General features: G+C 38.5%; 1 protein-coding gene across 3 annotated transcripts in view; it reads right to left on the bottom strand.

The window, feature by feature from the left end:
* Positions 1 to 13,501, bottom strand: part of LOC114267863 (callose synthase 3-like) — a 125,265-nt gene that overhangs the window by 30,225 nt on the left and 81,539 nt on the right. For 2 of the 3 annotated variants that reach the window (XR_014357482.1, XM_082910518.1), the window contains exons 22-33: positions 13,332 to 13,426; positions 13,122 to 13,206; positions 4,407 to 4,567; positions 3,823 to 3,946; positions 3,616 to 3,716; positions 3,200 to 3,329; positions 2,971 to 3,122; positions 2,687 to 2,796; positions 2,459 to 2,584; positions 2,249 to 2,317; positions 1,912 to 2,101; positions 1,679 to 1,835 (exon numbers count right to left, since the gene is read on the bottom strand). Coding sequence is in view for 2 of the 3 variants with exons in the window: in XM_082910518.1 (XP_082766644.1) it covers positions 1,679 to 1,835; positions 1,912 to 2,101; positions 2,249 to 2,317; positions 2,459 to 2,584; positions 2,687 to 2,796; positions 2,971 to 3,122; positions 3,200 to 3,329; positions 3,616 to 3,716; positions 3,823 to 3,946; positions 4,407 to 4,567; positions 13,122 to 13,206; positions 13,332 to 13,426 (1,500 nt within the window). In the remaining variant the exon portion in view is untranslated. Of the gene's footprint in view, positions 1 to 1,678; positions 1,836 to 1,911; positions 2,102 to 2,248; positions 2,318 to 2,458; positions 2,797 to 2,970; positions 3,123 to 3,199; positions 3,330 to 3,615; positions 3,717 to 3,822; positions 3,947 to 4,406; positions 4,568 to 13,121; positions 13,207 to 13,331; positions 13,427 to 13,501 lie in introns of all 3 variants that reach the window. The other variant, XM_082910517.1, reaches the window with a different exon arrangement.

The following is a 13,501-nucleotide window of genomic DNA, read 5'->3' as shown; positions in this document are numbered from 1 at the left end:
TGTAATGTCATTTTGTACAATATAAATAGGTTATTTTGTTTTATTTTATGACTTATTCACCTAAAAAAAAAAAAAGAAGGATCGCTTTTTGCCATATTATGTGATTGATGGATAACAAAATTGAAAGAAATTTTTACATAACTATAAGGCTAACAACGCTTCATATGAAAAAATATTGGGCAACTAAAAAGCATGTGGTAAAACTAGGGAAGAAAAATTAAAAATGAATATATGCATGAAATGGTAAGAGTACCACCAATTGAAGATAAGTTGAGTGAAAACAGAGAAATGATTTGGTCATGTAGAACAAAAATTGATTGATGCAACAGTAAGGAAGAATGATGTGATCATTGTAAATGGATATGTTTGGGAAAGAGGAAGACCTAAACTAATATGACATGTGGTAGTACAAAAATATATGATTTTTCTTTAATTTAACGGAGCATAGAACTCTTGATAGAGCGGAATGGAGAAAAGATATTCATGTACCTTACCCCACCTGATTAGGACACAGGGCTTAGTTTGGTTTACTTGGAGAGTGTAAGGGTTGAAGAACAATTCACAACTATTAATTAGAGGAGAGAGAGGCCTCAAACCAATTCTAGCATATCTCATGAGATATAGATGATATTAAGTAGAGAAGTAAGAATTTGAGAATTAATGTTATCTCTCTTTAAATTCCAACCATGGTTTCTTTGTATAAATAACACTTGGCCTTTTCATCATGATTTTAACATATTACTCATAATAATATTTTTTAATCAATCTTCAGCTCATAGAAACAGTGACTCCTTGAATAAGCCCGGATTATACACCTCAAGTGCCAAATTAGGATCTCTAAAATGAAAATTTTCTTTTTCTGATTCAAGGCCCTATTGTGGCAAAATTTTCAATGAAATAGAATCAAAATACAGTGTTATGGGTTAGAGTTTGTTAACATGGTTCACTTTCATTCTTAAATTTAGTAATCCAAATTTCATTTCCTACTTATTTATTCAATGCATTGCTTCAGAAAATAATTCAAAATAACAACTTAAAATCTAGGTAGAGTTTTGGCAGGACAGAAGATAAAAAATTGAATCATAATGCTAGGAATGTGTTTTTACGCAATTAATTTGAAGATTGAAAAATAATAGACCATGTTTCATTTGATATCTAATTGTTACCAAATGATTACTGTTAACATTTTTTAGTAGCCAAATAAATTCTAATATTGTGATCGGTATAAACGTACCCTATCATACCACATGTTAGAGCACGTGGCATACCACATTCCTATTCTTGTTTGTTATACTAGAACAATTTCCATTCTTAAAAAAAAAAAAACACTGGCTTTGACAAGATGTGACCTTGTACCCTTCTATTTCCTTCCACTGCTAATGAACAACACTGTTCTTATCAAAACAAATATCATGGTTGTGTTGGACAACTGATTGCCATACCCATTCTTTTAAGTTTGTTTTTATTTTTACCATCTAAAAATAATGGCTACAACTATGAAATTTTGGTTTCATTCTTTAAATCTTTTAAAATAGAGACTTGTTTTTTACCTCGTCCAAATTTTTTTATTTTTACCATCTAAAAATAATGGCTACAACTATGACATTTTGATTTCATTCTTCAAATATCATATACTGATATTCGCTTCTATCTTTTAAAAGAGAGGCTTGATTTTTACCTCGTCCAAATTTTGTACTGCCTCTGAAGAATTAATGGACTTTGGCAAAGCAGCCTTCACTAGAGCAGAATAGTAAACCTTCTGGTTAAAATTTTCAGATCTATCTTTGCTGGGTTCTTCTACCTCATCAATGTAAGCTACACGAAGAGATGGATACCTGTGAAAACGAATATATTCACAAAGGTAAGTTATGCGAATCATCACATCCACAAAAGAATACACTGAACACATACATTGTCATGAGCCTTAGAATGTCTTGCGCACGAGGATTTCCAGATCGCTTGTCGATCCCATATTGCTGGCAAGAGACCACGTATGTAAACTTCATATCAGCCACTGCTTGACATTGTGCCCACAATGATTTTTGTCCCTGAATCTGATCCTCCATATTTAATTCAACAGCCTTATAGCCCTCCATTAAATCTGATCATGGGCAGTCATCAAGTAACAAAAGCATTTATCGTTTCTTAATTTACAATCATTTTAGGGTTAACTACTAGCATTATTATGAATACCAAGCGAAGAGATGCACAAAAACAATACAAATTGTCGTGGTGGAAGAATTAGCACCTTCATCCTCGGCCATATCAAGGAAGGCCTGAAGCTCCAAAGCTTTCCGGTAATACATCATGCCTCTTACTGGAATTTGTAACAATGTATCAGCACAATTAAAAGTGAATGGGTGATGTGCTACAAGATCTTGGTGCTACTGAACATACACTTCATCTTGCTCCCTGCCTGAAAAAGGACTTGCTCAAACACAAGAAACAAAAAGCTTACCAGTTCTAGTCAATGTTTGGCCTCTATATGATGCCCAAAGACGTAGTTTTTCTTCAAGTTCATCTGATTCTTTCAGTTCTTCTTCATTGCTACACTTTACTCGCTCAAGAAAGTTGCTCCATTCATCTGTAGACCAATTTGACACCACAAAAAATTTAAAGAAATACTTGAAATGGATACGGGAAAAATTAACATTTTCTGCACTGTTTCCCATAATGAAAAAGAAACCTGGAAAAATTTTCTGCAGGTAGAAAAGGATGGAAACTCCATCTTCATTTGGCACTTCCAATTCATGCAGTGAGAAGAGCACATCTTCCGTATAATATGGAGTCAAAACACTACGGCAAACATTGCCATAACACACAGTGGAAATTGATTATCAATGCCATATAATGAAAAGACAGTAATGTGATATTAAACAAGACCAAGAAATCAAAGGCTCACTCCTCTCACACAATAAATTGCCACAAGCAAAACTCAAGTTCACAAGCAAAAGAATCTGGGAAAATTACGAGAAGGAAAGCATATTGCAGACTTTGGGTGCCGAAGGCATATCCATAAACAATGAATTTGAGAAGAAGGAAATGCGCCTTCTAGCTTCTAGGTTAGATGGTATGCCCATTGCAGACTCCTTCACTGTAAGCAATAGATCAAGCCGTTTGATCTGCAGAAATGCTCCAAAATTAACAGGTATTACCAGTTGAAGACAAATATTCATTGTGATATATCTCCACCAATCACCTTCTCTTTCCAAGCTTCTGTTTCTTCCAATGGAAACCTTATTGCCCCATCAGATGCAAATAACTGATATTGTTGATCAAGTAGGGTCATCCCCTCATGTCCTGATCCACCATGTATAGAATCAACCAAGCTATTGACATAAAAATAAAAAAGGGAGCAAAAACAAGATCAGAGTGGTCTCTAGTAGTAAGTAATACAAAGTGGAAATTGCATTTAAGTGTGAACAATTCAAAGTAATTGTACTTTTATGCAGGTCAAATCAAAGCAAGTGAAAGTTGTCCCATGCAACAGCATTCACTTGCACTGAACAGTCTCAATTGCACCTCTGTGAAAATGCAATTATTTTGAGTTGTTCTCATTTAAATGCATTTTTCCCTAATATAAATCAGGGTGTAATCACAACCAAATTGCAACACCTGGATATGTGATCTTCCTTCATTATGTCTCTTGTCACAACCTCTAGCATGTCCTGGAAAATAATCACAACTTGATCTCTGTCTTCCTGCTTATTCTCTAACTGCAGAAATGAAAATAATTCAGTGTGAATACTTCATAAATCTCATCCAACAGTAACTTAAAAGCAACTGCCATGAGATATTAAGATACATTGCAAATATATTTACCAAGTACTTGATGAGCTTGACGAAGTGATTATAGAGGCTAGGCAGAGCACTCATTTTGTACACACTCAATAGATCACCTGCTTCTATATGCTTGCCAACCTCAGAAAATATATATTCTATAACCCTGGAAAGGCCATTGGACAAATATATGAAATTACATAAGAAATGCTAGGTAGCTAAGAAGCATGGACACGGACACGGGACATGACAAAAGACACAGATACACCAATTTTCAAAAAATGAAGGACAAAACACATGAGGGACATGTGCAAAACATATAATTTTATACATTTATCATATTTAAATATCATATATTATTCTACTCTAGTGAAAAAATAAAAAATAAAAAATAAAAAACTAGGACACTTGTCCCTAGCGTGTCAGACTAAAAAATAAGGAACTTTTGTACAACATGTATGACACATCTCTGGCTTGTGTCCAACAAGTATCGGACACCAGTACGTGACCTCTAGGCAAGTGTTCGTGCTTCATAGCTAGGCAGACCTGAAATGAAGCCTTATAATAAAACATGGATATGTATATTAATTTCTCCTACAAAATTCTTATATTGTAGCAAAACTTACTCTTTTTCACGATCACCATGAACTAAGAACTTGATAATTTTTTGAAATGAAGCATAGCATTCACAAACAGCACAAGACATATAGTTGTCACCCTCAATTCTCTTTTTCAGATCTCGATCCTTGCCATTGCTATCCTTAGCCATGTCCAATGCTATTGGGATCTAGCCAGTTGACATAGAGTAGATAAATATAGTCTTCAGGAAGTCAGTAAATTCCAATGGAATTATACAAAATTATGCACTGTTAAAAAAATTAGATTAATGTTCTGAAACATTCAATCACAACTACTAATAGACAAGCCAAAATTTCATAAATGGTGCCGGGGTTACAATGAATGTACAGTGCAGTTCACAAAAGCAACAAATAAGCTTGTATCACAAAGTTCAAGTTACTTACAAAAATTTCTATAAATGAATGTAGTCAGGAAAGCATCTTCAGAGCTAAAGCTACAAAATATTTGCAACATGAAAAGTAGATGTCATTTCAAATTAATATAAACTTCAAACGCATGGATGATCCTTAAGATCACCTTGTTCATAGTATACTTTTAGTACTTATAAATCTTTCCCTTTCTATATAAAAAGGTGGCTCACTTTCGAGTTGAAGAAGATGAATAGAGATTTGCACAAGTTGATCTTCAAATAACAAGTTCACTAAAAGAGTTGTAAAAACAGCTAGCACTCAATATCGTCTTCAAGGGAATTTCCTTTCTTTGCAAGCCAATCTAAAATTATCTCATAAAGGTTGGATTCACTTTCCCAACTAATGTCTAAACAATATGATGTAGTAGAATAAATAGACTACATGTTTGTTAAATAGCTTATTAGTTGTAGTCTACAAATAGGTGATGTAATACTTATTGTACTTAGTTTTGGAATAAAAGAATATACATTGAGATTGGAGTAAAGCTTGGTTTCTCTCTCTAGCCCTTAGGGGTTTTATCCCTAATTGAGGCATTTGTCTTCTCACTCGATTTGATCTTGATTTTGCATTTGGAGTTCATCATTTGGTATCAAAGCCCTATCTTCGAGCTTAAGCTTCCAATTGAATTTCTCGATTATCAATCCGCACAACAATAGTCATGAACAATGTATATCTCAGATCCTATTGTATGACAGTGTAGATCTAATGGCAACGTCAATTCTGGGAGGACAATCTCTCAAACAAAGTTTTGAAGCCCTAGATTGAGACGAACCAGAATCCAAAAGCCAATCTGAAGTCTGAACTCAAACCTGACATCTAGAAAGTGATTCGAAGATTGCCGTTAATCTGCGAACTGATTGATTGTTTCGAAGACTTGATACTTTGAATCGACTTGAAGCTTTTAAAAATAAAAATAAAAATAAAAATAAAAAAATTAAACCTACTCCTGTTTTGGTTCTGGAGGTTCGACATGTGACTCTAATTTGGCTATTCAGTTTCTTCGCTCAATGTGGTTGAGAACCCTAGTTAGCAAGTCAAGTCGACTTTGAAAAAAACACAATCGACTGTTGATTTCGCGAACTGGTTATTGTTCTCGGGAGTTGATTCTTGATTGCGTTTCAACTTCCTCAACTTCGAATCTAGTTTTGTCATCACAGTTCGAACTTGTAATACAACCGATTGTGATAGAATCAACTCATGATTGGACTTGCGATTGAGCTTTGTAGGTCTAGTATTTCACACTCGTAACCTGATTGCAGTCCATTCGAATAGATTCGTAAGTCTCGGCGCACACTTGCAACTACTGTTCTTCAGATTTCATCAAAGTTTGACTTGTGAGTTGGAGTTCTTCGCAAGATTCGAAGTTGCAATCTCATGCAACTCCTAGTTTGAAGTCACAAACTGACCTGGGAATTTGATTTCGATTTGGAGTTGCAAATTTGATTTTGATTTGGAGTTGCTGTTGTTCATTGTGATTGCGACCTAGCTCCTTGATTCGAGTTCGCATTCGTTGGAGTTCTTGAATCCTCTTCTTTAGTCGAATTCACAGACTTCGATTGTTCGAGTCTCACTCCGGATTTCACACAGTTTTTCAATTTCGTCACTTGGATTGCAAACAAAGCTTGACTTCGAAGCTTGGTTGGCAGTTCAATTTCGTCACTTTTTTGGATTCAATTTTGACAGATTTTTGGATCTGGTTAGTTCTGGTTCAATAATTCAAATATGGTTCAATTTGGTTGCTGCTGTAACTGACTTGAAAATCCTAGATCAAATTTTTCATTGGTGTGTTCCAGAGTAAGTTTTCATGGGGCTTTGTTTTGGGATCATTTTGGCTGTGATATATATTAAGTGCTGGATATCCTCTGTAATGGTTTATGCTTCGAAGTTTGGTGAAGAACAGAGATGAATCTCTCAATTGGAAGGGCAATGATGCTAATCCAAGCAAACTCATGATTAAAGAGATGAGTCGAAACAAATGAGTCGATCAATTGTCTCGCATTGCAAACCGACATTAATATTTCTGGCAGCTTCAAAGAATTTGTTTGAAGCTATATTGTTGAGACTCCTCTCATACCTCTTTAGAAAGTTGTTTCAAGTTGAGTAGGTAGCTTCTTGTGTGCTCCATCCACATTTGTGTCCGAAGGAAGGAAGGAAAGAAGGTGTGCAATGTCGAATTCCAATTCGTGATCAGTTGTTCTCATGTGTTTTGCCTATTGGATGCATTGTCCATCCTCTTATTGTGTCACTGTTTCTCAGGCTTGCTTTGGAAGAAGTCATTTACCAGCCCATTGGTCTCGTTGTGAGAAATATGTGTTCTCCTCGGATTAGGAATAAGTGTCCTATGTCTATTAGACTTCTATATATTTCAGTAATGTATTCATGTAGGGTTAGGAATTAGTGGTACTCTATATAAATGATGTATGTATTCTTTGTTCAAATTAATTCAATCTAATATACAGGTTGTTTAGAAAACTTACATGGTATCAGAGCTTTGTGATTCCTGATTTCGTGTTGGCTAGGGTTACGCACGAACTGGTTCAACTTGTTCGTGATTCATCTGTTTGATCGCGTTCTCTCTTTCTCATCAAACTCCTTTGGTTCGATCTCTGTTCGTGACTTGGGTGACCCATCTGTTTCGTCTGCAAGGGCTTCTTTTGGATGCCTCGTCTCGCGAGTGAGTCGTCTCAGTTGACCCATCGAACTGCTCATCTCAGTCTCAGTCATCCTCGCGGCTCATCGTGTCTCCGTCTTGGTCGACTCTTGTGGTCGTCTCTCTGTGGTCGCCTCTATGCTTCGTGATCTCTGTCTGAGATCTTCGCGAGCTCCGTCTGAAATCAATCTCAGCTTCAGTCTCTCTCTCTCTCTCTCTGCTTCGCGATCTCTGTGCTTCAACTTGGGTATTTCCATTTAAAACCCTTATTCCTGTTTGGCCCATTTATTAAGTTATTAGTATATTTTGACCCATTAATCTTTTGTTTATTACAATAATGGACTCTAAAATTCAAGCTATTAAATGTAAACTCAATGGTGGTAATTATGCCTATTGGGCCAGTGTTATGAAGAATTTTCTTCTTGGTCAAAAAAAATGAGGCTATGTTTCTGGTTCTGCTCCTCGTCCATCGGACCCAAAGGTAGAAGGGTATCTGTCTTCCTGTGACACTTGGGATTGTGATAATGCCCAAGTTCTTACCTGGTTTCACAACTCTGTAGATGACCGTATTGGAATGATGTTTTCCAAGTACAGTACTGCCAAGGAAGTGTGGGATTATTTACTCGGTGTTTATCAGCAGTCCAATTTTGCCAAGCGGTATGAGTTGGAAACAACTATTCAGGGTGCTCGTCAGCGGGATCAAACTATTCAGGACTTTTATATTGAGATGACAGGTCTCTGGGATCAGTTGGCTCTTATGGAACCACCTAGTCTCAAAATATTAGACGCTTATATTGAGTTTCGGGAACAGGGTCGTTTAGTCCAGTTCTTAACAGCTCTCTCCCCTCAGTATGAGGCTATTCGAGGTGGCATCCTTCACCGATCTTCTCTTCCCTCTGTGGATGCTATTGTTCGTGAACTCCTTTCCGAGGAAACCCGTCTTAAGACGGCCAGTCAGACTTTGCCTCCTTCTGTGTTCTTGGCTCCTGCCAAGCCGCCCTTGTTATCGACCCCTCCTTCTCATCAACTTCAGGCCACTGCGAAACCCAAGAGAGGACCATTAGGGCTAGATGAGTGTGCTTTCTGCCATCAGAGGGGTCATTGGAAGAACAATTGTCCTAAAAAGGGACGTCAGCCTGCTCCGTCTTCTCAGACACAATTCCGCGGTACTACTTCGAGTACTTTCCGACCTCCTGCTGCTTACACTGCATCTACTCCGGCCCCCGATCCTGACTTGGCTTCCCTGAGTGCTCAGGTTGCACAACTTCAGCATATCTTGTCCACCTCTCAGTCATCCCCATCTGCCTCCGCTCTTACCTCTCTTCATTCAGGTTTGCTTGGGTCCTCTTCAGGTATCCCTTCTTCTGTTTGGATTTTTGATTCTGGTGCCTCACATCATATGACTCCTCACCTTTCCTTACTTCAAAATTGTATTCCCCCACCCGTTCCTATTACTATTAATACTGCTAATGGATCTGGTATGTCTGTTTTATCTGTTGGGTCTGTCTTACCCTCTGCCATGTCTGCTGTTACTATTCCTTCTGTCTTTTATGTTCCTCAGTTATCTGTCAGTTTGTTATCTATCAGTCAACTTGATGCGTCTGGTTTTGATGTTATCTTTTCCTCTTCTGTCTGTTGTGTACAGGATCGGGTGTCCAAGAAGCAGATTGGGACCGGCCGTAGAATTGGAGATCTCTATGTGGTTGAAAGCTTGCATCTCCCCTTATCCACCTCTCCAGCTGCACTTTCCTCGTATCAATTAGATTCTCAGTCGAGTCAGTTTTACTTATGGCATTCTCGTCTTGGTCATTTGTCTGTTGACCGCTTACGGTCTTTAGCTCAGTCAGGATTGTTGGGTAAAGTTTCTCCTAGTCAAATTGATGAATGTCGGGGGTGTAAACTTGCTAAAATGTCAGCTTTACCTTTTAATAAAAGTACGTCTATTTCTGTTTCTCCTTTCTCTCTTGTGCATACTGATGTCTGGGGACCCTCTCCTGTTCTTACTAAAGGGGGTTCAGTATATTATGTGTCTTTTGTAGATGACTGCACCCGTTACACATGGATTTATCTTATGACTCATAAGTCTGACTTCTACCAAATATATCGTACTTTCCAGTCTATGGTCACTACACAGTTTGGAGCTACTATTAAATTGTTGCGGTCTGACTTGGGTGGGGAATACTTTAAAACTGAATTCTGTGAATATTTGGCCAACTTGGGTACCATTCACCAAACTTCTTGTACTGATACACCTGCCCAAAATGGCCGAGCTGAGCGTAAACACCGTCATCTTCTTGAGACAGCTAGATCTCTTCTTCTCTCTGCCTCCGTTCCAGCTCCGTTTTGGGGTGAAGCAGTTCTTACTGCTGCTTTTCTTCTTAATCGTATGCCTACCCCCCTTCTTTCGGGTCGGTCTCCTTATGAGGCTCTCTTTTCTCAACCTCCTAATTACTCCCTCCTTCGTGTATTTGGGTCTACGTGTTTTGTCCTTTTACCCCGTAAAGATAGGACTAAACTTAGTGCCCGATCTGTCCTATGTGTTTTTTTGGGATATAGTCTCACTCAGAAAGGTTATCGCTGTTATGACCCTGTTTCTCGTCGCCTTTATGTCTCCCGCCATGTTGTCTTTCTCGAACGTCTATCTTACTTTCAGCTTCCTCCTCTCACCGCCCCAGTTTCCAAAGAGGATTTGGTTCATATTGATCCATTTCCTTCTGAGGTCCCATCTGATGAGTACATCTCCACAGTTCCTCCTGAGCTTGTTCCATCTTCTTCTTCTGCTTCACCTCTGACTACTTCTCCTCCTTCGCCTCCTCCTTCGCCTTCTCCTTCTCTTTCTTCTTCTCCTCCGTTGTTAGTTTATTCTCGTCGTAAGGCTCCTCCTCCCCTAGCTGTCTCTACCCCTGCTGCTGATCCTTCTGCTTCTGACGACTCTGATCCTGCTGCACACCGATATCCTCCTCGAGCGCGTCATCCTCCAAAAAGGTTGGGTTGGTCTAATACTTGTTTTTCTGCTTCCTATCGTACCTTTTTGTCTGCTATTCACTCTTTTGCAGAACCTCAGTCTTACAAGGAGGCCTGTCAGGATCCTCATTGGGTTCAAGCTATGGAGGATGAGTTGTTTGCTCTACAGAAAACGAGTACTTGGGAGTTGGTTCCTTTACCTGTTGGTAAGAATCTAGTTGGTTGCAAATGGGTCTACAAAGTCAAGACTCATTCTGATGGTTCTCTTGAGCGCTACAAAGCTCGTCTGGTGGCCAAAGGTTTCTCCCAGGAGTATGGTATTGATTATGAGGAGACATTTGCTCCTGTTGCCAAGATGACTACTGTCCGTACTTTGATTTCTGTCGCTGCTGTTCGTTCTTGGCCCCTTTATCAGATGGATGTTAAGAATGCTTTTCTTAATGGCACTCTCACTGAGGAGGTTTATATGCGTCCTCCCCCTGGTCTTCACCATTCCTCTGGCCAAGTCTGTCGTCTTCGGCGTGCTCTATATGGTCTGAAGCAGTCTCCTCGTGCTTGGTATGATCGCTTTCAGACTGCTGTTACCGAGCTTGGGTTTCATCCTTCTGCTTCCGACTCTGCTTTATTTCTAAGACATACCTCGACTGGTTTTGTTGCTCTCTTACTATATGTAGATGATATGATTATCACTGGTTCTGACTCTTCTGCTCTCTCTGAGGTCAAGCAACATCTCTTTCGCACCTTCGAAATGAAGGATCTGGGACCATTGCGGTATTTTCTTGGCATTGAGGTGGCTTCTTCTCCCAAGGGTTACTTTCTGTCCCAGGCTAAGTATGCTAACGAGGTTATCCATCGTGCCAGACTTACTGACACTAAGCTGTCTGATACCCCCATTGAACTTAATGTAAAGCTCAACACTACTGATGGGGTTCCTCTAGATGATCCTACGTTATATCGCGAGCTTGTGGGTTGCTTAGTCTATCTGACAGTTACTCGTCCTGATCTTGCCTATGCTGTCCATGTGATTAGTCAGTTTGTTTCTGCCCCTCGCTCTACACATTGGGCTGCTTTGCTTCGGATTCTTCGTTATCTTCGCAGTACTATCTTTCAGGGCTTGCTGTTCTCTTCTACTTCTTCCTTAGACTTGGTGGCTTATGCTGATGCTGATTGGGCTGGTGATGTTAATGATCGTAAATCTACTTCTGGTTTCTGTATGTTTCTTGGCGATTCCCTAATTTCTTGGAAAAGCAAGAAACAGACTGTTGTTGCCCGTTCTACTGCCGAAGCTGAGTATCGTGCTATGGCTCATGCTACTGCTGAAATTGTCTGGCTTCGTCAGCTCCTATCTGAGTTGGGCGTCCCTCAATCTTCCCCAACCTCTCTTTATTGTGACAACCGAAGTGCTATTCAAATTGCTCATAACACTGTCTTCCATGAACGGACAAAACATATTGAGATTGATTGTCACTTCGTCCGTCAGCATCTGCAGTCTGGCTTTATCTCGCTTCCTTTTGTCTCTTCGGCTCTGCAACTTGCTGACTTCTTCACTAAGACTCACACCACTGCTCGGTTTCGGTTTTTTCTTGACAAACTCTCAGTGTTTTCTGCTAAAACACCTTGAGTTTGAGCGGGGGTGTGAGAAATATGTGTTCTCCTCGGATTAGGAATAAGTGTCCTATGTCTATTAGACTTCTATATATTTCAGTAATGTATTCATGTAGGGTTAGGAATTAGTGGTACTCTATATAAATGATGTATGTATTCTTTGTTCAAATTAATTCAATCTAATATACAGGTTGTTTAGAAAACTTACAGTTGTGACAGAATGAGTACTCTCCGGCACTAGTATGTAGGTTAGAGGTGAACGGGTTTGGAAGTGGGGTTATGTCCAAGTTTTAGCGAGGAAGTATGGACACACCTTTGGTTGTTGAACCAAGGATGCAAGGATGAAGTTCGATGTATTTGCAAGTGGCTAAGTTGTGAGAATCATTTGTTCTTGGACGAGGAAACGCAACATGTATCTCTCACCTACGGTTACATGAGTAGTGTTACGTTGAGTTCACTTAGTTGCTACTTAAACTTGAGGACAAGTTTCTTAAAGACGGAGAGTATGATGTAGTAGAATAAATAGACTAAGTGTTTGTTAAATAGCTTATTAGTTGTAGTCTATAAATAGGTGATGTAATACTCATTGTATTTAGTTTTGGAATAAAAGAATATACATTGAGTTTGGAGTAGAGCTTAGTTTCTCTCTCTAGACCTTAGGGGTTTTACCCCTAATTGGGGCATTTGTCTTCTCTCTCTTGATTTGATCTTTATTTTGCATTTGGATTTCATCACAATAATTGCAACTCAACAAGCCTAAGTCCAAATTACATACACAAACAAAATTCTTCCTTTCTCACCATGTCAACATAACTCTTTTTGCCATCCTCTTGCCCTTTTGGCACAATACTTGCTCTATGTTGCCATAACCATACTATATCAATAGACTATTTCTCTTTGATCTCCAATTGGTGTAAATTCAAGCTTCCTATAAATAAATTCATTTGAGTGCCACTTCTAACTTCATATATTATTTAATTGATTCAAAAATTACATTTTTTTTTTTTTTTTTTTGCAATTGAGTGTTCTGCAACAGTTCTGTTTTAAACAAAGTTTTGAGCCATGAAACGAACCTTGCTTGCAAGCAAAAATGGGGGCCATTGTATGAGGTTCAATTCACTGTCAGCCCAATATGGAACAAGCAACAGATCCATTTCCCTGAAAATCATACCAAGTTTTACATTCTACAGCAGAATATAAAAAGATTCAGACAAAAAAAATTCTCAGAACATTTTAAGACAAAAAAAAGAATCTATCTTCCTATGCAGCACGCTCAGGGTTACCTATTACTTATAAAATCCTCCTCTCTGAAACTGCTGATTATTGTGTTCCACAGTTGAGCAAATCTAGCTGCTTCTTTTTCTTTGTTAAATGGGATCTAAAAAAACAATTAGATAAATAAAATTCAAGTGAAGAAGTTTCCATACTTTCATGGAATTATCAGAACGAAGAT

Source organism: Camellia sinensis, unplaced genomic scaffold (genome assembly GCF_055761805.1).
Source record: "Camellia sinensis isolate YWXY unplaced genomic scaffold, ASM5576180v1 Unanchor1, whole genome shotgun sequence".
NCBI classification, from domain to species: domain Eukaryota; kingdom Viridiplantae; phylum Streptophyta; class Magnoliopsida; order Ericales; family Theaceae; genus Camellia; species Camellia sinensis.
Note: the sequence above shows the minus strand (reverse complement) of the source record. Positions and strands in the feature narration are given on the sequence as shown.